Source organism: Anas platyrhynchos, chromosome 1 (assembly GCF_047663525.1).
Source record: "Anas platyrhynchos isolate ZD024472 breed Pekin duck chromosome 1, IASCAAS_PekinDuck_T2T, whole genome shotgun sequence".
NCBI classification, from domain to species: Eukaryota; Metazoa; Chordata; class Aves; order Anseriformes; family Anatidae; genus Anas; species Anas platyrhynchos.
This window is the reverse complement of record NC_092587.1, coordinates 26,056,955-26,078,470: the sequence shown is the minus strand read 5'-3', so window position 1 is coordinate 26,078,470 and position 21,516 is coordinate 26,056,955. Positions and strand designations below refer to the sequence as shown.

Below are 21,516 nucleotides of genomic sequence, written 5' to 3'. Positions count from 1 at the left end.
CACTGGGAATCACAGAATCATGGAATAATCTGAGTTTGAAGGGACCCACAAGGGTCATCAAGTCCAACTCCTGATTCTGTACAGGACCACACAAAAAATCAGACCGTGTCTGAGAGAACTATCCAAACACTGCCTGAGCTCCAACTGGCTTGGTGCTGTGCCCACTGCCCTGGGCAGCCTGTCCCAGTGCCCGACCACCCTCTGGGTGCAGAACCTTTCCCTAACCCCCAGCCTGACCCTCCCCTGTCCCAGCTCCATGCCGTTCCCTTGGGTCCTGTCGCTGTCCCCAGAGAGCAGAGCTCAGCACCTGCCCCTCTGCTCCCTTTGTGAGGGAGCTGCAGGCCGCCATGAGGCCTCCCCTCAGCCTGCTCTGCTCTGGGCTGAACAAACCAAGGGACCTCAGCTGCTCCTCATACATCTTCCCCTCTGGACCCTTCACCATCTTTGTAGCTCTCCTTTGGACACCCAGTTGTTTCATGTCCTTCTTATACTGTGGCACCCAAAACTGCACACAGGTCTGCCAATACCAAGAAGGAAAAGTTAGGGGTTGATCCTCTCAAAGCTCTGTTTCAAAGTTTCACCATGATAGAACGGGAGACTGTATCCATAGACATACCAATCTCAAATGCCTAAAACTCAGGCTCTTTCAGTAGAGAAAGTGAAACATAAAATTCACAGCTCGTGAAATGCAAGGCTATCTCAAAAAGTAATGACATGTCACATTTATTATTAACGTGAATGAATATATTGGATGAAAGGTAAAATTTAAATCCTAGCACTCTAGAATAAGCCAGAGTAATAAAAGAAAGGTCCAGCATTTTTGGATGAAAATTAAGTCTTGCTACCAAGGTTAGATTCAAACTATGTTGCTGTTTTTTCTTAATGAAAAGTATAACTAAAAACTTATAAAACAGAAATGGAAAAAAAAAAAAAAAAAGGAAAAGACTTCAAAGGGGTGAAACCAGCTGCATAGCTGAGAACAGCTTTCACACAGCAAAACTGTATTTGAGCCAAAATTAATTTGGACAGTACCAAAGAAGAAAAAGTGTCCTATCACCCTTCAGGCTCTTATATTAATACCTTATGTGTAATATGTTATATATATTACATATTATTTTATATTTCATATACATTGCTATATATTATTATTTTTATATACTATTATTATTACTGTATGATTAATACCGTGGTGAAATAAAAGAAATCCCAGCTTAAATGTATGAGTATTCAGAATGCAGTAAAACCTACTTATGAACAAATCCTCCAGAAAAAAAATTTACCTGGTCCTTTACTTCTAGTATTATTCTATTCCTTTTTTTTTATGTCCTCCTTGCTACATCTGACTGATCCATGTGTCTCTATTCTTCTGGTTCCATACTTATTTTGAACATTCACACTGTCATCCTACTTTGGCTACTATTACCTTTTTTTCCACTCTTATCAATCATTCATCATGAACATGCACAGGTACAACCTATGGAGCACTCTGAGAATACTTCATTATGGAGCACCCAAGTAAAGGGACTTTAGCCTACAAGTAATTATTGCCATCTTTTAAAAGAAAACTATTAATTTTAACAGAAATTCAACTTTATCCTGGAGTAATGGGATACAGAACACAAGCACACTAACATTTGCCTGCCCCGATGACAAAACTTGGGCACAGAACCTCACTTAAGTATCTAGTAAACAAGCATATATCAAAAGCAAATGATCTGGCTTTTTAAGAACTAGTAATTATAACTTCTCTTCCCATACATATTTAAACATTTGAACAGCTACAATAAGGCACTAATACTTTCATTTTTCATTCAGTAGGTTTGAACCACAGCTATCAACTTAAAGGCTCACAAGCAAAGGGAAAAAGGAACAAGACAGAAAAAAAGCCAAATAAAGAACTATTAATTTTACTTAAATGTCATGAACTTTTATAGAGCTCCCTACTGGATTGTCATACTTATTTCTACCTCAGTTTAGACACTTACCATTAAAAGTAAATCATGTAAATCCCAAGTAAAATTATGGAAAACCATGAGTTCTGTTAAAACGCGTCACCCACTATGCAAAATGTTTTAATGTATTTACTTTCTTTGTACGATTAAAAACTTTCCTACAAATTACCAAAGTCAATCTGCTGAAATAAGCTTACCGCTACTGATGAACAGTTCTGCAAGCTGCTCCTTGGAGAAACCAGCATCCACTTCCACTTTAATGATATCACATGTAGATCCTGCAGCCACTTGTTTTTGCTGTGTCGAAAATGTATGGATTTGGTGAAACGGTACATACTCCAATTTGCAAAATGATTTACTATATATGCGTTAATACCTTCATGCAGGCCGCTATCTGATATGCTATGTAGTCTTGCAAACTTCCTTCTGGACCATGGAAGATGACGTTACGGTATTGTTCAACCTACATACAGACAATACATTATTCTTGAAAGTTCATAGACTTGGATTTTTTTTTCTTTTACACGAATGAGAATCAGAACCTAATAAATTATTAAATTATTTGTTTTGTACTACTGGAGTTGATAATTCTTACTATATAAAATACAAAATAGACAGTGCTTGCATACCACAATATTTTCAAAGGGGAAGTTCCTGTTTATATCTTTATTTGTAAAACCATAGGACAAAAGTATTCTTTTCATTAACTTGAATGTTTGTGTAGGAAGGATATGCCTAGGAATCACAGCTAAGTATTTCTTCATTCACATTAGAATAGTTGTATCAGAATGATGTTACAATCATTAAAGAGTAGTTTAAGTCACTGCAAAGGACTTATGGACCTAGCATAAGGACTTTATTTCCAGTTGAAATGGGTTAATTTTATTGATGCAGCAGAATAAAAAATATTTTGTCTATCTTAACTTTAAAATTACTTCATCTATAAAAAATAATTAAGAGAGTACACGCACATCATTGTGCAATATTGTTGAACACAGCAGAAATCTGTGACATACAACTGCTCTTCTAAGCAACACAAAATGTTATCGTAGGACACAGCAAAATTTATGTATTTTTTTAAACTAATTCCGAATCAATGATCAATGTTAAAGCAAATGACCTAAGAAAGTTAACTCACATTACCCAATTATTCCTACATTTTCAGATATTAAATAACTTACAGGAGTTACAGGATATATATGTATATATACACACATACACATATATACAAAGATAGATAACTTTTATACATATAAGCTGATAATAAAATTAGTCTCAAATAATTGCTTACATGATTTCTAAGTTACTTTTCCCTCAAAAAGTGGAATGAAATCACTTGGAAAGAAATAAGATATCAAAGATTTTTAAATATATTTTCTTAAACAGTAAAGTTAATCAGATGACAGTTATTTAAAGAATGAAGGGAATGCCCTCATGTGGCTTAAATTATTGGGAGAATGTTTACTGGGAATTTTATTTTAAAGTAGCAGCTTCCATCCTACTTATTTTTTTAGAAATCTTGACATTTCTAGAGTAGAAGGCTTTTTTTTTTTTTTTTTAGTCACCTCTATTAATGTAATAATTTCACATATGAATAGCATGTGGAGAGAAGTTAGCTTGGTACTCACCAGGCGGAGGTAATTCTGAAGAGTCTGAAGATGGATCATAGATGCATAGGTCACACTATTTAGGCAGCCTTCTTGAGGTCCTTTAAAAAAGAGATAAGCAAATAACTTTTCTAAATCTCTCATGTTGATACGCATGTATAATGAACGCATGCTTTTTGTACTGTTTCTACAGCAATCTCCTAAAATTATAGGCTATACAAATTAAATAACAAAGAAATTAAAGACATCTAGCTACACAGATTCAGAGTTATCCATGACATATGTAAAATGGATACACCCATACAATCAAAAAAGACAGTACGGCTTTTGTGTGCCACCATATTTTCTAAATGTTGTAAGCCCTTTCAAATCAAGCTAAACAATTGACTGGATATGGTATTTCTAAGGACTGAGTAATGTTGAAGAACAAAACCAGCAGTAAATGATTCTCAAAGTATATATTTCATGTAGTGTTTGAACAGTCAAAACTGAAAATTATGAATTGAAAATTACCAAACAAAAACACTGTGATATGTTCAGCTCTGTTCTTCTTCAGGAAGTCCCATGGTGGTTGGGAAAAATTCTGACCTGTTGACCATGAAATGTTTCCTATTAAAAAGAGAAAAATGAGAGATTCTTTGCATCAATGTAAAGTATCCTATACTTATGCATATACAATTACTTACAGATTGTGTGTATACACTGACCAATTTGAGAAATAGACCAGTCTCATGTAATAATTATACTATTATTTGATATATGACTGATGATTCTGATGTTTTCTGCCAATTAATAGACAAATTAATAGCTAGATTGTCTTTACATCTTTACATGTAATACACTATCCTATAAGTAAAAGAACATAATTTGCACAGTCAAATAGGAATAGATTTATTTTGTTGTTGGTGGTAACTTTTTTTTCTTTGGGTAGAGGTGGAGATGATATACATGAATTTTCAAGTGTCTTATGCAATTGTTAGTACTACCACATTCTGGTCAATTTTCTCATTATTTTGATTCTTTCAAAATATTTTTATATTATACATTGATAAGTGAAACTACATAAAACAGGGGTAGCTCTGTTCTACTTAGGCTGATGATCTACATTCTGGATTTACTGTACAGTCTAGCTGTACTGTACAGATGATAGTGTGGGCTTTGGTTTAACTCATTTTGTTTCACATGTAATACAGATACCTCCTCTAGAGTACTAAACCGAGTAAGGGACTAAATGTCATAGGACCTTATGGTTGGTCCCCAAGACAATGTTAAAGTACCATACACGGTTAAAACAAAAGTATACTTTCATGTCAGCAATGTTCAAAATTTTATACTTATTGGCCTTTCTTAGTCTGATATCTAAAAGATCAAGAAACCTAAGATATTTTTATCTTACTCTACTTCTTTATAGTAAGTAATACTTAAACAGTGAGTATAAAAATGTTTTATTAAATGTATGTATAGTCATGAAAGCACTGATAACATTCAGCAACTGTCAAAAGTAACTTTTAGTATACTTTAAACTATGGAATAAATTAAGATTTCACTAATTCAGGAAAACCATTCATTTTTGCTTTTATTACACCAATAATCATACCTAGCTTGACAGATAATATACTGCTTGCACTGAGGCCAATGCTGGATTCTGCAGCACTATTATATGACAGGTCTTCTAGGCTCCTCCATCCATCAGAAGTGATTGCTTGGAAATGATTTGTCACTGCCTGATTTACTGCTTTGGAAAAATCATCCCATGATGTCTGTTTGCGGATATTTAAAGCACATATTGTGTTTTCTGTATCGAATTCCTCTGTACCACAATGGGCTGGTTCAATGCCACTGACTGAAATCCTTACAGGTACATTAAGAGCATCTGTTGAAAAACAGAAAAACTATAATGAGAAAAACTGTAAAACCTAATACAAATTATGTTATTAAAGACCAGTAACACCTCATATTTAAAAGGAAAGCTACAACATAACTCCTGCTACAGAAGAGCAAATGTAAAAGCAGAGCACAGGTCACCACCACAAAATCAGAGCAATAATGAAAAGTAGATATCAAGGTATCTATTAAAAAAAAAATAATAAAAATAATCAGTATTATCATGCTCAAATAATAACGGGAAAGACAAAATTTACTTAATCTTTGTTTTCCTCTTCATAGACTAATTCATTATGAATTAAGATTGTAGCAAGCTTATTAATGTTTCAATTTATTGTGGTTGTGTCCATTTTATTATCAATACAGAAAGAAACTTATTGGCTCTAGTGCATAAGTGGAAAACACAGTTAGGTGAGCCAAATGTCTTTAAATAAAATCTAAGAAAATTCACTTAGAACTGTGTATTTTATTTTCTATTGAACACTAAGAAAATTTTAAAAGAAGAAAGTAGAAAATTTACATCCATATGCAAGAAACATACAATAAAATCAATTTAGCTATTTTGAAGCTTACTCTTTGAAAACATTGAAAAAAAAATCAAGAGAAGCAGCAGTCTGTATAGATTAATCAGATGACTAAAAATGAAAATGAAACTATTTTCAATCTTACTGCAAAACCAGAACCTTTCAGAAATTATTCATGTAATCTAAAATAAGTGCAATGCAAAAAAATTATGTCAGCTTATCCTGGAATCTTGCAATATTATCTTAGTTTTGGTTTTGAGCTCAGAAGCCAAATCTTCAGCTGATACAAACCAGTGAGGATTTTCTGACTTCACAAAAGCCCTGATTTAAATACATTAGCCAAGCATAGGGAAAAGATTACTCAGGCATCCTTCAGATATAGGATTATGAGATATGTATCAAAGACTTGCCCTTCTGATGTCTGGACCTCATGGAAATGAGTAATGACCGTAAGAAACAGAGGGGGTTCTCTACAAGGAAACAGCCCCCTAGGATGGAGTTACAGTGTATGCCTAAACCTCAGTGCAGCTTACCTCTACAGAGTAGCTGGCAATCCTGGCCCCCAGTCATTCATATAGGTTGGTGCACGTTTTAACTGTCCTACATGCAAGTAACTCCTTACAATGAAAACCTTGCTGGATTGTGAGGAAGGCAGAGGATGGCACCTACCCAGTTTACCCAAAATGCAGTCTTGGCTTGGTGAGGTGTACATCCATATCCAACAGCAATATTTCCAAGTTTCTACAGATCAGATACTGCGTGTGCGTGTGTGTGGGAGCTAATTATGATTGCAGTGATGTGAACTACAGGCTTAACAAGTGAACCATATGGGAAATGCAGCCCAAAGGTTCTGACCTGATAAAAGCAGTTGGATTCATGATAAGCCTGAGCAGACTGACAGGAGATTAGGACTGATGAAAATAATACAAGCATCTACTTAGCAGGCTAGAGATTCAGCCATTGGAAACTAGCTTAAGTTTGATACAGAAGTAGACCACAGAGGCGGAGTTTCTATCATAAAGTGAGTTGTGCACCTATGGTAAAATGGTAGGAATCCAGATGTTATAATAGCTGAAGATGAAAATCAGAAACAGCTCAGAGAAAGCTTCTTTAGTTTGTTGATAATCAATGAACTTTACTAATCACATAGCTACATCCCACAATGCAAACACAAGAGAAAGTGAATAAATCAAAGCATGCAAATCTACAAAGCTTGTACTTCTGACAATACAGAAGAATAGAGAAAACAGAACTTGTGAGTGCATGGACCGAGTTGGAACTCAAGAAATACAGGGGTAAGCCAGCTCTACCAGATTTTAAGAAAACTTACAGACAAGGAATAAGACAGTTTCCAAGAAAAGAACGATCTTCTGGCAGAAGTTATTCGTGTGGGTAAAAAGAAATTGTTTGAAGTTTTCTCTAAGACTTGCTCTGAATAATAAACAATCCCTAACACTATAAACAAGTGACAATTGAAACTGTGCTTTTAAAGACTAGATGATTGTCTTAGCCTGAGGAAATATGACAGCTATCCAACACTCAGTGATCTTTCCGCAAGAATTTGATTAAAAGATGAGAATGAAGGTCGAAGAAGATAATAGCTTTGGAAAAATTAGCTATAATATTAAATTCAGAAATTTTACAAGGATATATGCTTACATGTGTACTATATATACCATCTTTTCCAATGGATTAAAAACATGAGATATAAATCATGTGACACTCTCCAGCAAAATTTTATCATACGCTTTTGCAAAATTTGGACAATAGTAACTTGCTAAAGTAAGAACATTTTTTGGTGACAACTGTTTTTTTTTTAATCTCACAAGTTCTTTACTAAATCAATTTTTATACATTACTAATAGCAATTACTTACTTAAGTTTTCTAGGAGGTGTTTACAGTCATCAGTAGCAACATCATGCAATGTTCGGTTACACTTATCTTTTCTTTCAGCCTCTAGTCCACCATGGCTACAAAGGATTTCTAGACAGTTCTGCAAAGGTAAGAGTTGTGTTAATTAATTGTCCATTTGCTTCATTGCAAAGCTCTACCATTACACAAGACTCCTAACTGAAATTCTTATACATGTATTTCCAAAGATCAGCTACAGAATTTCTATATATGGTTGTCCAAGCAATATTCCTCCCTGAGTTGAAAACCAGGTGTAAAAATATTTTATACACCAGTCTTGAAAGTCTCAAATGAAGATTTTGAAAAAGCAGAACATAACACAACCAGGCTTCTACAGTCTTTAAGCATCAAGAGCTGATCCATTGAAATGAGCAGTTCTTAACATCTAGCCACTAGTTTAGATATTCACATAAGGAAACAGAAGCCCTATGTCACAATACGATACAACAGAGCCATTTCAATACATCCTGTTTTGAAAATCTGTTCCTCGATATTCAAGCAATACTAAAAAGGCAATTCTAAAGCTTAATAAAGACTAAATCAGGAAGCTATTCAAATGAATCCATAGAATCAGTTTTCACTCTCCGTTTCAGCAAGAATAAGATTCCATTGTGCCTGACATCTTAGTGGTACAAAGCAAAAGAAAAACAATTTTTTAAAATCACCTTGCAAGCCTCTCATTTGCCAGAAAAACACAAATTTCTCCAGGCATAGTAGCGATACAGTGAAATAATAACAATGCATTTATACTAAACTCAGAGCACAAACATTTTGTAGATCATACAGTGTAGATACCAACAGCATGATTGCCTTTAAACTTTGAAGACTGAATAAATATATACATATATATATATTAAAAATATATTTATGTTTACATATAATTATATATATAAATATATATATAGAGAGAGAGAGAGAGAGAGGGGCATGGTAGAGAAAAGCAAAAAACCATTACATTTCATTAGAAACAAGCTACGAACAGATACGTTTGAATTGGTACAATCATACTATAACCAAGAAAATCAATTATATGGGCATTTCAAAACTAGAAAAAAAAAAGCCCTCATGAAACTACATTTCAAATTTTGATTTGAAATCAGTGGTCAGAAGACCAATTAATTCCTGATTTTTAATGACATTTAACAACAATACAGGTGGCCTGTATGAAAGCATTGTCATCCTTAGTCATGCCTTCAAGGACAGATATCCATTTCAAAAAATTTGTCATCACTAATGATACTAATTATTATTGCATTGTTAACCTCTGGATCTAACTGTAGCAGAGAAACAAATCTCGAAAATACAGAGAAGCAGCTTATAAATGTTCCAATCATTCCACGTTTGGCTTTTGTTACCTGTTTTGTAGCTGCTGTTACAGAAAGAAATCTGTCAGTACATACGATACTCTGACACATTTCAGTCATTTAAGCCCTAGCTTCCCATGAGATTTACTATATAGCAGTTCCAGCACTTGCCAAACATTTCAAAAATTTATTAGCTCACTAAATTCTCCATAAAAAAATAACCATGAGGAAGAAAAACAAAACAAAATTCCTGTATATTCTCATCAGGTTTGTAAGTTAAGTGTTTCTCAAATGAATGTAATGAGTGGCAGAGAGCAGAATGGAGAGGATTGAACTGTGAGGCTGAAAGTAGGAAGTAAGGAGGGAAAAAAAGAGGTGTGAAAGAACAAAAAATGAGGGTTATTTCCTCAGTAGAATAAGAAGTTTAGTTGGCCTGCAGAGCAGCAACAATTAGCGGCTAAGATGCCCTACAATAATTCACCTGTGAATGCCTTATGCCTAACAATCTTGAACTACTGTGCAAGTGCCAGAACTGTTTACAGGCAACTATCATGTAGTGTCATGAAAGACACAGCACTGGCAGTACAGATAAAGGATTAGAGAATGGAGATGAATTGTTAATAGTACTTAAAGATGTATTAAGCATTCTTTAGCTTCCTAATAGCCCAAACATTTTTCTTGAGTCAAAAAATGCATTTAATAAAATAAATAAACATAAGTTAATAAACTAACTCTCAAATCTGTTGCTATTATAAATTTTTCATATCAAATGTATAAGGAAAAAAGCAAATATAATGGCAGATATTGAATCAGGCATGCAGCCACAAGATACTTTTTAAAATCTTGCACTGCATTATCCTAATTCAATCTGTTTTGTGTTTAGTAATTATTCTTTATTTTCTCCTTGGGTAAAAGTGTCACAGTATGATCTGACTGACAGCTGTCATATAAATAAATCACCTTCTCAATAGTCAAGAACACTATTCCACATCCAGAAATGCTCTTGTGTGTAATCCGTAAAGCTTGTCAACGTTTGTCTCTATATTATCAGTTTTCCTGCCCCCAAGCTTATTAACTGCCTGCTAAAAAGGCTGCCCAAAATAAGTAACTAAATAATGTATTATTGCACAGATGTGATTAATATTTATTTTCCTGCAGGGAAATTGTTTGTAGTTAAATTGTCCCTAACCGCAACTGTAAACTATATCTATTTAACATCTTTGTTAAATACATGTCACCCGATGACCTGGCATTAAGGGTGGGATTCAATTCAGCTTAACTTTGAAAGTCTGAATCTCAGGTAATCATGTTCTCTCTCTCTCTCTTTTTTAATTTTTATTTTATTTTAATTTCTCCAGAATAAATATGCATTTAAAAGAATGATTCATCCCATTTAAGTTGGATATGTAGCTCCTGGGGTAAATGATCCAATGGAAGTATCTTTCCATCTCTGTTAAATCAAGTGTGACAACAAACTAAATAAGAAAATTAGACTTGACATCTAAGTTTTAGTGGTTCAAAGTGAAAAAGGATTTATCTTGCCTAAATTCTAGCACACTACTGTAGCTTGTTCACATAGACTGACCTTAAAGCCTTTTGATGCTGCAATGTGAGCAGCAGTCCAACCCTCTTTGTCAGCATGGTTGATGAGATCTGCAGAAATAACAGGTTTTCCTCTACTGCCACAGCCATCTTCTCTCTTCTCCAAATCAAAGTAGTCTGAATTAGGCTCTATATCAGGTAAAGAGTTCCCATTGTTTGGCTCTCCATAGTACATCAGGAGCTTGAGACTGTCAACATTACCAGAATCCACTGCTGCGTGAATGGGTGACCAGCCATCCTGAAGAAACAAAAACAAAAAGCACACTCCCACCAAACACATAGGAAAATGACTGCAGAACTCATATCAGCAATCAATCTGAATGAAATGCTCTGCTTGGAAACTGAAAAGATAGGCAAGAGTGACAACATAATCCTTCAGGAATATGGAGTTACTTGTATGTATTTGGGGTGCAGGAATGAGAGGGAAGGAAATGTAGCACACTAATTTTACAGTTTTCTGCAAGGATGGGGGAATAGATTGAGACTTCAAAGCATTTAAGAGGAGTGTAAGTAATAAAGTACTTGCTGTTAGAAGACTGCTTCCTTACTACATATCAAATTAACATGACTAATGATCAATAATCTGTATCATATTGCATTAATCAATTAACCAGACATTTTCATGTGTTTGACATCATAACTTTCCCTCATGTGAAAAAAATATTTTCATTTGAAACCCATCATAAATGAATCCAAAAAATCCCCTATATGCTTAGCAAAATGTACTGTGAGGCTAACACTCTTTTCTGTTTCTGGACAGCCTACACCCCACATTTATTGTCATGCTTACTTCAAAATCTTCAGGAAAAAAACAATCAGGAAACTACCTGAAAAGAGCAGTACTTAGATGTTAATTTTGAGACAGTCCTCCTCCTTTTCTGCTGCACACTTGATTTCTTTTTTTGCCATATTCTGTCATTTGTGATATGAGACTTTATAATACTGGCTAGCAAATCTGGATGGTGGGGTGTGTGTGTGTGTGTGTGCGTTGCTCAAAGACAACAATAGTAACTCATAACATAAAAGGTGGAAACAAAATCTATATCTCCACCTTTCCACCTTAAAATAATTCAAACCAGAAGAGTCCTGTTTTGCATGTCTGGTGCTGAAGAATAGTCTGTAGAACAAATTGCAGACAGAATCTGAAGTATGTAAAATAATATGGAAGTCACGTACCTCAGGAGATTTTAGTCAAAATACACAGTTTAACAAAAAAGGAAAGTAGGATGAAAAGAAAATAATACTAATTTCAAATGACATGACATATTCCAGCTTTAAAGAAAACTTTAAATAAATACTTCAATGTAAACATTGTCTAGGTGTTTGCAATTATTCAGGATTATACAATGTATTTTAACTTTACAAACTACTTTCACTTACACTGGTTTTTACTGTTCGATCTGCTCCTCTTTTCAACAAGAGCTTAATACAATCATTATTTCCATTTTTACAAGCCAGGTACAAAGGTGTCTGTCCTCTTTCAGCAGCATGGTTAATATCAGCCTGATACATAATTAATAATTCTGCACACCTACAGCAAACAATAAGTTAGTATAATTATCCCGTATTTGACATTCAAAAACTTTAAAATTTACAATATTTAAATATCAATTTCTTTTGGGGGGGGGGGTGGGAGGGGGTAAAATACTGATTGTATAGATACAGATCAACCCATGATTTTATTCATCACACATACATAGGTATATAATTTTATACTTATGTACAATAAAGATGTAAAATCAAGTTACTTTAAACCCATAAATCTGAAAATAAATATTTATGTCTCTAATGTTATGATTTAACATTTAATTTTACAAGGCTAATAAAAAACTTTATGACAGCTGAGCAATGAAGTAGCATTTCTTTTTTGACCACTGATCTTTAAAATAGTTTCAAGAAGAAAACAAACAAAACACAGCAACTCCCATTCCTCTTATCAAACTACTGGTCTCTTTGTTTGTTGGTTGGACTAGCTTTAGACACCAGCAAAAGAGAAGAAAACTGGAAGGGACAGCAAAAGGGGCAGGATGGTTTGGGGTGTGTTGGCAGCAGCTACTGGAGCAGGGAGGAGAGAAGACGAGGTGCAGTGCTGAGGAGCACTTGAGACTCATTAGGGGCCTGAGTATGGATCCAAGATCCTGTACTTCCTCATGACCTTGTAGCATTAAGTCCAATTCTCTTCCTGATTCTTACAACAGGGTTGTCCCCTTTTCCCCTTCCAAACCCAGCTTTTCAGCAACTCTGAAGGCTTTACAAAAATCTTAATTCTTTCCTATTCCCTCTGCAGTTAAAAACGGTTTGAACGTAAGATAACTCCTCATCTCCCTTGCTCAGTATTTATCAGTCTATAAAGATAAAAGGATAGCAACATTGAAGCCTGAAAGCAACTAACACCATGCCATATAACTAAATGTAAGGACACCATACTAGAGCAAACAGTATGACAAAATATTTTAAACAATATTTTATATATATATATATATATATATGTATATATATATAATATTACATTTATATGAGAATGTAAGAAATTACAGAGGAAAAAACAAAAGCACTTAAAAAAACCCCTACTCTTAGTAAGGGTTTTATTTAGTCAGAAAATCAATTGTTCAAGACTTTTTTTTTTTTTTTACTCCAGTGTGAATGACCAAGCTGCACTTTCTGAAAACATTCAAATAAACTGAAAGAAAACAAAATTAATGTTCTACTTTATTATATGTTGAACATGCACTCTAACCATATCATCACAAACCAAAAAGTTGTCTTAAGCTGGGCTCATTGTAAGACACCTCCATAAAGCAACTGCAGATTGAGTTTTGAGTCTGCTGTATCAAAAATACCTATTCTGTCATTGTATTCAAGCTGTTGTACTGCACGATGATAGCAGGTTCTTAAAAATCTAGCAGTTCTGATTCTTTGACACTTCAAGGAAGACTGTCTAATTGCAGGTTCATAAATAACAGCTTCAAGAAGACTTTGCTGAATATCCTAGAGTGTTCCCTGGGGGACTGGATGACTCTGGAAATGCTACGCTCGTTTTTATATCAAGAGCAATTAAGATCAGCTTGGTTTGGACCATATGGGAAATGACTTTCAAAGTTTTACTTAAGAGCATTTTCTGAATTACCAAACAACCCCAAAGAGCTGTCATTTTCTTTTTTTTTCTGAGTCCTTAACTCTGGCTGGAACAACAACATTGTCCCAGTTCACAAGTAATGTTAACTGACATGTCTGTTACAGGGGACTGGCTAGCAAATCTACCACAGACAAATAGTGTGTAATTGATAGCAGTTTATTGTCAATAACTCCAGATTCTTACTGCTGCAGAAACACAAGTACCACCAACTATGCAACAGAACACTTCAACGACAACAGACTACAACACTGCCCCAGATTTTGCCTATTACAGACTTTTGCTGAGCCAGAAATTTCAAGTGATCAACAAATAAAAACAGCTAGAAGCATTTGAAGTCTCTCTGATATTTTCATCTGGCCCTGTTATTATTCCACACTCACTTTTACAATTTGGTTCATGTTTAATATCTAAGAAAGTGAAAGGAAAAAAAGCGTTTAGGGATTTCATGCTACGTAATAACTCTAAGAGAAAAAGAATATGAAGTCTGAAATACCGTAACAGCAGACAATGCAAAGCAAAGTGTGAGGGTAAGTCATGAATAAATAGCTAAATATTGAAACAAATGAAAAAATCAAAGATATTTATTTTAGTGAGAGAAAATAAAGTGTAACTTTGGTTCATCTTATCAAATCATATACGTGTTTTACAGATTCTTTGTAAAACAATGAAACATTTTATTAGACCTGTATTTTTTGTGCTCAAAACACCTACTGGGATGTTTCTGGTTTAAAGACTTCCAGTAAAAGGTATTCCTTAGTTGATAAGCTTGAAATTCTCTAAGAAGTGGCAACAATCTCTAATGTTCCTTATACATCTGTGGAAGATCATGAAAAAGGATAGGGACAACCTAGTTGGCTCAGGGCCTATCACAGTGTAACAATGCTCAAAGACTGACTCCTATATGCTACTGTAGCTCAGAAAAACCTTTACAAATATTAAAATGTGAGACTAAAAAAAATAATCAAAAACTGAAGATAAATAAAACCAAACATACATAAAACAAATGTAAAGTCTATAATAAAGACCCCTAGTCACACTGTTTGATACAGTTACATCTTTGCATCTGTAAAATAGCTTTATTCTGGGTAAGGGTGCTCTGGAAGAGGTTATCTAATAGCTGCTTCCAACTTTCAGTTCTATTTCCTATGATTCCATGATACACAGTAAAGCTGCAAAAAGGAAACACGGGGTTAGCTTTCAGCTCCTCCACTTAAAGAAAAGGGAGGAAAAAAAATCATCTGGATGAATTGTTGTGTACTGGTTCTCTTATAAAGAGATGACAGGATTCTCAAACCACGCTGTCATAAAATACCAATCTTTCTAAAACAGGCACTTCAAAGATAAAAGCAAATTACTGTAAGTATGTTCTTAGAAATATTCTTTGACTCATACATAATTTTCTGTTTTTCAAACTTACTGATACAAAAACTTAGACATTAAAAAAACTCTTTTGGATGTTTAAAGTATTTGATTCCATCACTTATAAGAAAACTTAGATAAATGCTCTTTTGTCTCTGTATATGATAAATCACACTTCTCTATGCTTCAATAATTTAATACAAAAATAATTTTTTTCCTTATTCCTCTGTTAAGCCTGTATTTTGGCTGAGAACATGAAGAAAATTAAGAAATTCAAAGGTATGACTACCACGTAGACCAGCATCACGTTGTGGTTACTAACAGTACACATGTTCAACAACCATAAGAGCTGCAACTGGAAAAAAAAAAAAAAAAAAAAAGGAAAATAGGAAAATATTGAAAATAGAACATCATATGAATATGAATTTGAGTGGTTGTTTTCAGTAAAGTATATTTTAATGCACTTACAGCTAAGAATGCAATAGTAGTGTAAAGGGTAATGTAAGGAAAGTATGTGAAGTAATGTAAACAGAATACAAGGAGAGCAATAGCTGATGAGAAAAATATTAAGACTTCACTTACTTGACATGTCCCTGAGCAACTGCTGAACACAAGGGTGTAAAGCCATTTTTATCAGCAGCATCAACTTGTGCTTCTGCAGTCAGCAGCAATCTCACGCAATCTATAAATTGAGAATAAACATAGACTGATGCAACAAAACCAAGTGGTTAAAACTACCAGAAGATAAAGCCTGCTCAAGGAGCATCACCTTGGAGCAACAGCTGCCAGCCTTTATGACTATACGCCACACATCTTAGCAAACCGAAGTAGAAGCTCAGGAAGAAATTTGCAGGAGAGAGATGAGAGATGAGAATTGTTCCGTCGGGGCACCACTGCTCTACTGCAAAAAGGGCCTGGGTTGGACTCTACTGGGATCCAAAAACATGCCCATTAAGGGCAACTCCCGTTGTTAGTGTTAGCTAGTTTAGCTATTTCCAAAGCTGGAAATATGAATTAACCAGCAGCCCCCAATAGCAGCACATTCCCACTGGCAGCCACGTGACAAGTCCCCAAAACGACAGCCACAGTGGAAATGCTCACAAACTGCACGGAACTCAAACAGCAGGCTGGCCAACCTTCTACTAGGACACTTTGACATGGGATTGCAATGACTAATAAGATCACAAAAGCAAAAAACCCCCAAACTTTTCCTATTCAGAATGTTTCCTGAATAACATGGTTCAAATAATAGCAGCCTGATTCCACCAAGCAAAATTAAATTAAAAAAAGTAATTACACAGTAATTATACTGACTTTCATCCATATATTGGAATATCATTTAATTCAATAAAGCTTGAAGAAAATACTAAATCTCCACTATATTCTTAAAATTGTTTCTACATCAAAATAAAACAAGTCTTTTGTAGCTAAAACTACTACCTTGAAAATAAGCTCAGCTTGAACACCAGTTATAAACTCCTGGCCCAGTTTCTGAGCACGCTTAATGCATCCTGTTACAGCACTGAGTAAGATCCTGGAGCCAAGTTGTAATAGTAAAGTTCATCTCTAGACACCAGAAAAATACCTTTAGAATTATTTCGAAATCTGACTGAAACATTTCTGAATATACTCACTGCTGTTACAATTCTTTCAAATATTAACGGCAGATGTGGAATTGATTAAATAAATAATTTGAGATTAAGAAGTAAGATTCTAAACCATTGAAAATCATTATATTGCAAATTAAGATTCTTAAATGCATAATCTGATTTGAAATAGCACTTCTTTTTTAAAGTTGTTTGTCAAGATAAACTACCTAATTTAACCTGTAGTATTTTTAAGTCATGAAGAAACTCTCTGTCAACTAAACTTAACTAGTATTTCCACATGTAATACAATGCTAATTAAAGGCAAATTTTCAATCACTTTGCAGCAGGAAAAAATACTTTAACATTGACATAATTTGTACCTCTTTCCATTGTCAATCCCAGTCTTATATTAAAAAGGATTCCTGCTTGTTATCCTAAAATTCTTCTAAAGTTTTTGAAGGATATTGAATTACTTTTTTTTCTAGTAGTTTCAGGTATTTGGCAATACTCTTTGGCTTCTTCACAAAGCATACGTTAGCCATGCAAAAGCAACGAAGAACGCACAGAACAAGACCACCTTTCCAGAAAGGTACAGTTAACTCACAATTATTGATTGGCAGATCATTCAGGTAGTATCTTATCTATGTGAAAATACTGTTTCTGATGAAGATCACTGAAAAGAGCTCTTTATTCTCCAGGCCGGGTGCAAGCATGAGGAAGCATAGCTACTTTCATAAGGCATACCACGTGAGCTAGCAAGGTCTATACAACCTATTCTGGTAGCACATCACGTAAAAGAGCAATAATCTCCAAGAAGCCTGCATCCTCTAGATGGATTTTAATTGGCATTTGGATGAGAATAATTGAGGTCAATCCAGACTCATTAACTCCAGTTCACTGCCATAGAAGTAATCAGCAGTGGAGAGTACTGGGCAGAAGGGCAGGTACAAGACAGATACTGATGTCATTTATTAAAGGTGTTGGTCAAAACAAAATGTGGAAGTTCATTAGCAAACACCTGGAGACTTTGCTGCTCTCCATCAAAGTGGGACAGTCAGTTCTCCGTCAGAGTGCTGGCAAACACCATGCAGATATATCCAGTGGCTTGGCAGAGCTAACTTCACGTAGCCCTCTCTCTTTGCACCTCACCCATTCTGCTTCCCAAAGCATTCAATTTTTTTCTATCAATGATGGTGCCACAGCCTCCAAATACTCATGGTAGAGGAGAATTGACTATACAAAAAAAGCATGTGATTAGCACATAGCTGAGTCCAAAGGATATTATTATGGGATATTATTCTCTTTACATCTCTGTTTCAGAGACTCTTACTGCTTAATTCTCTCTTTCTGAGCCACTTTGTGAGTGGCAGAGAATGGTCAGGATTGCCAGCACCAGTCAAGATGCAGATGTATGGGGCTTTGGGTGACCAGATCTATGACAAGGGAGTTGGGACTGGTTGATCTTAAGTCCTCTCCAGTACAAACCATTCTATGCATCAGTCATGTGAACTGGTGTGCATGTTATCAAACACGTAGTAGATTCAAGTGGCTCCTACTTTGTTAATGGCTTAAACCAAGATAGTCTGACAAACAATCTGTTCAGCTCTCCCAGTTTAGTGGTTAAATCATAACAACAACAGTTTCCTAGTGTCCATTCAAACAGAAAGAAAGTACTTAGTGTATATTTTTAGGGTGAAGTTTTTTCTCTCAGACCCACGGAACTGAGGACAGTGTGTGCAAAGAAACAAAGAAGCTGCTATGAGCTTCATGTGCTGGGACAAAAAAACAAAAAAAAAACAAGCTGCAGCTCTCAAAGGCCAACTGTTTCTGAACAGGAAGGCTATCCTTTTTGCAAATAGATTAGAAAGAATATTTGAGTGTTCTCTTATCTTGTATAGTTGTCAATTTTCTCTATAGACTGGGCTGCAAGCACACAACAGCTGCTGCTGCAGTCTTGGTTACAGTGTGCTCTACCTTTCTTTAGATATCTACAGATCTTAAATACTATATTTCTTCACTGAAAGCATGTGGAGACCATTTGCATTCCACTCCTCCCAGGCTCTGCAATATGGTGGTTGTTTCTGAAGGGAGGTACTCACTAAACTGGCCCCTACCAAGTCTAGAGCTAGTCTTTATTTCTGGTCAAGTATATCCCAGGAGAAAGAAAAAAAATCTGATTAGTTGACTTAGAGGAAAAAAGACGTCCCAAAAATCACTGAACCTATTTAGTCACTAACTCCAGGTTGAATGTATTCCCAATCATATTATGGTGTTCTCACCCTCCAGGGTAAGCATATGTGTTAAGACTTCCACAGAAAGAAAGAAAGAAAGAAAGAAAGAAGTCAGTCAAAAGACAGTAACTTACCATTGACAATCCTACTTAACACAATGAAAAAATTTGTAAAATTTAAATGGTTTTATCCTTTTAAAAAATACATCAGTGTCATTTCTTTCCATCTTTTTAGTTAAGAAAGCTATTAACAAAGACTTTTTAAAGTATGAGATTTATCCCTATAATTCCTTTGTTACATCTGTATGTTTTAACATAACATTATTCTTAAAAGACTGCATTTTGAAGAGCTGCATCTATCCATGCACTTGGGAACAAACTGCAAGTAACAAACAGAGGATTACATATTAAAGATAATCACAAAAACCTTTCTCCAAAAATACTATAAATCTAATTATTTGCATCACTCTTAATTTTCATATATTAAGAAAACACCAGTGTTGCTGCTGTGTGATTCTTTCATTCAAGAACTCATACAGTCCACTTAGTCACTAAATGCCATTTGTAAAACAAAGTATTATTCACATCCTGTCAACTATAAATAGCAGTGCAACACTAAAACTATGGTTACATATATACATACGTTTTTTATCTTAAAAAGTAAAAGGTACCAAACAGCTACAGGATGCATATGTGTATGCTTGTTTGTATTCTTTTGTTTTCATGCTTCTCCAAGTGCCTATTATTTGAAAATTTGCTAAGAAAACAAGAAATCAAGTTGCCTTTGCTGTCAGTAAGAGCTGCTTAGTAATTGTAACTGCAGATCAGGGCATTTGCTTGAAAACATACTAGGAATACAAGATGAGAGGAGAATTGGGGCAAGCAGTCATCCACAAACACCACCAATGGACATAAATCTAGAAAAATCTACAGAACATCCATTCAGTAAGGGGAAAAATAAATCCACGCTGTATAATAAATGTGGACCCTTAATACTGTAGACAAAAAGTTGCAAGAAATACTAAGTGCCAAAGGAAGAAAATAAAATAAAGGACTTTTGCAATAGTATAAGTGTCATTGCAACAGCAAAGAATCTGTCAGATGAAAAGGCCCAGATGTTACTAGGAGGTAAACCATAGCACCTAGCAAAGAAAGACAATATGCATTCTGAACAAAGGGAAAATTCCTCTTATCCTCATGCCTGGTAGCAAAATTAACCCTGAATGTGTCAGAAGAACATATACCATTTGCCTAGCTATGGATTTTGGAACCTAGCTTTACACTCTGATTTTAAAAATACTTTAGGAAAAAAAGGAGTATTTTTCTCCAAATACTATTTTAATCAGTGAATCAGGGATTATGTCACTAACAAATACATTGTTAGATAAAATAACAAAGTAGTCTTGAATGCAGTGACTTTTAAGGCACCACATTCCACCTTCTCTTGTGAAAAACTAATCCTGATTTCACTAAAAGTTAAGTGTACTCTGATTTAGAGAAAGCTGCTGTTCAAAAGCCTTTGATAATTCTGTGAAAACTGTTACTTGAACTTTGTATCTATATAATTTTAAATCATTTTATTAAAGTATCTATAAAATATGAAGACTGACAGTGTGAAGGTTCAGAGATCCTACCTCCTCAAGACTAAGGGCTGGAAAAGTGGAGAAAAGAAAAAGAAAATTGTTAACTACCTCAGAAAAATGTAGGGAATGAACTGAGGCTATTTCATCTAGTTCAAATATAAAGACAGTTCATTTTAATGATTCCCCAAGAAACACACTACTCTGAAAATATCTTCCATCATTTTCAATGCTGCTACAGAAACACTGGTGATGACATATTCTTCTTTGCTTACTGTAAGGCAAAGTTTGTTCTTTCAAGTTTTTGCCTTTGCTACAAAAAAGAAATCAAAATTGTCAAAGAACTTGGGGTGAAGATACTTGATCGCTTTTTATAGCAAGGGAGTGGAGAATTAGAATGGATGTTCATGCAGAACACAAGCAAGAATGCCTTTCTGTGTTCCCATTTTTTTCTCTGGAAGTATTGCTTATATATATATATGCTATACTATGACTCTTGTCATGTAAACCATGTATCTCAGTTTCAGTTTCATATTTTAAAAAGTGCATTTGATTAATTTAATATTAAAAGCTAATGAAGTAAGACTTTACTTCACATGAATGCTGTAACAAAACTTGGAATCACTTACCTGTATGTCCATTCGTAGCAGCAGAATACAAGGCAGAATAGCCATCTTCACAAGAGTAATTAATGTCCAGTCCTTCTTCATTAAGCAGCATTGATAATAAAGTGACATTTCCCTGGGCAGCAGCTTGGTGAAGAAGGGTGGGCCTGCCACCCAGGGGGACAGGACCACCACTTGTTAACAAAGGGGTTAGGGAGGAAGACCAGCCTGT

At 34.8% G+C, this 21,516-nt stretch overlaps 1 protein-coding gene across 4 annotated transcripts in view; it reads right to left on the bottom strand.

Annotated features, from left to right (window-relative positions):
* Positions 1 to 21,516, bottom strand: part of CTTNBP2 (cortactin binding protein 2) — an 87,995-nt gene that overhangs the window by 19,664 nt on the left and 46,815 nt on the right. For all 4 annotated transcript variants that reach the window (XR_217605.6, XM_005024634.6, XM_027457766.3 and 1 more), the window contains exons 5-14: positions 21,309 to 21,512; positions 15,863 to 15,962; positions 12,166 to 12,316; positions 10,769 to 11,023; positions 7,844 to 7,961; positions 5,157 to 5,432; positions 4,073 to 4,168; positions 3,581 to 3,660; positions 2,329 to 2,415; positions 2,150 to 2,249 (exon numbers count right to left, since the gene is read on the bottom strand). Coding sequence is in view for 3 of the 4 variants with exons in the window: in XM_005024634.6 (XP_005024691.2) it covers positions 2,150 to 2,249; positions 2,329 to 2,415; positions 3,581 to 3,660; positions 4,073 to 4,168; positions 5,157 to 5,432; positions 7,844 to 7,961; positions 10,769 to 11,023; positions 12,166 to 12,316; positions 15,863 to 15,962; positions 21,309 to 21,512 (1,467 nt within the window). In the remaining variant the exon portion in view is untranslated. The remainder of the gene's footprint in view (positions 1 to 2,149; positions 2,250 to 2,328; positions 2,416 to 3,580; positions 3,661 to 4,072; positions 4,169 to 5,156; positions 5,433 to 7,843; positions 7,962 to 10,768; positions 11,024 to 12,165; positions 12,317 to 15,862; positions 15,963 to 21,308; positions 21,513 to 21,516) is intronic.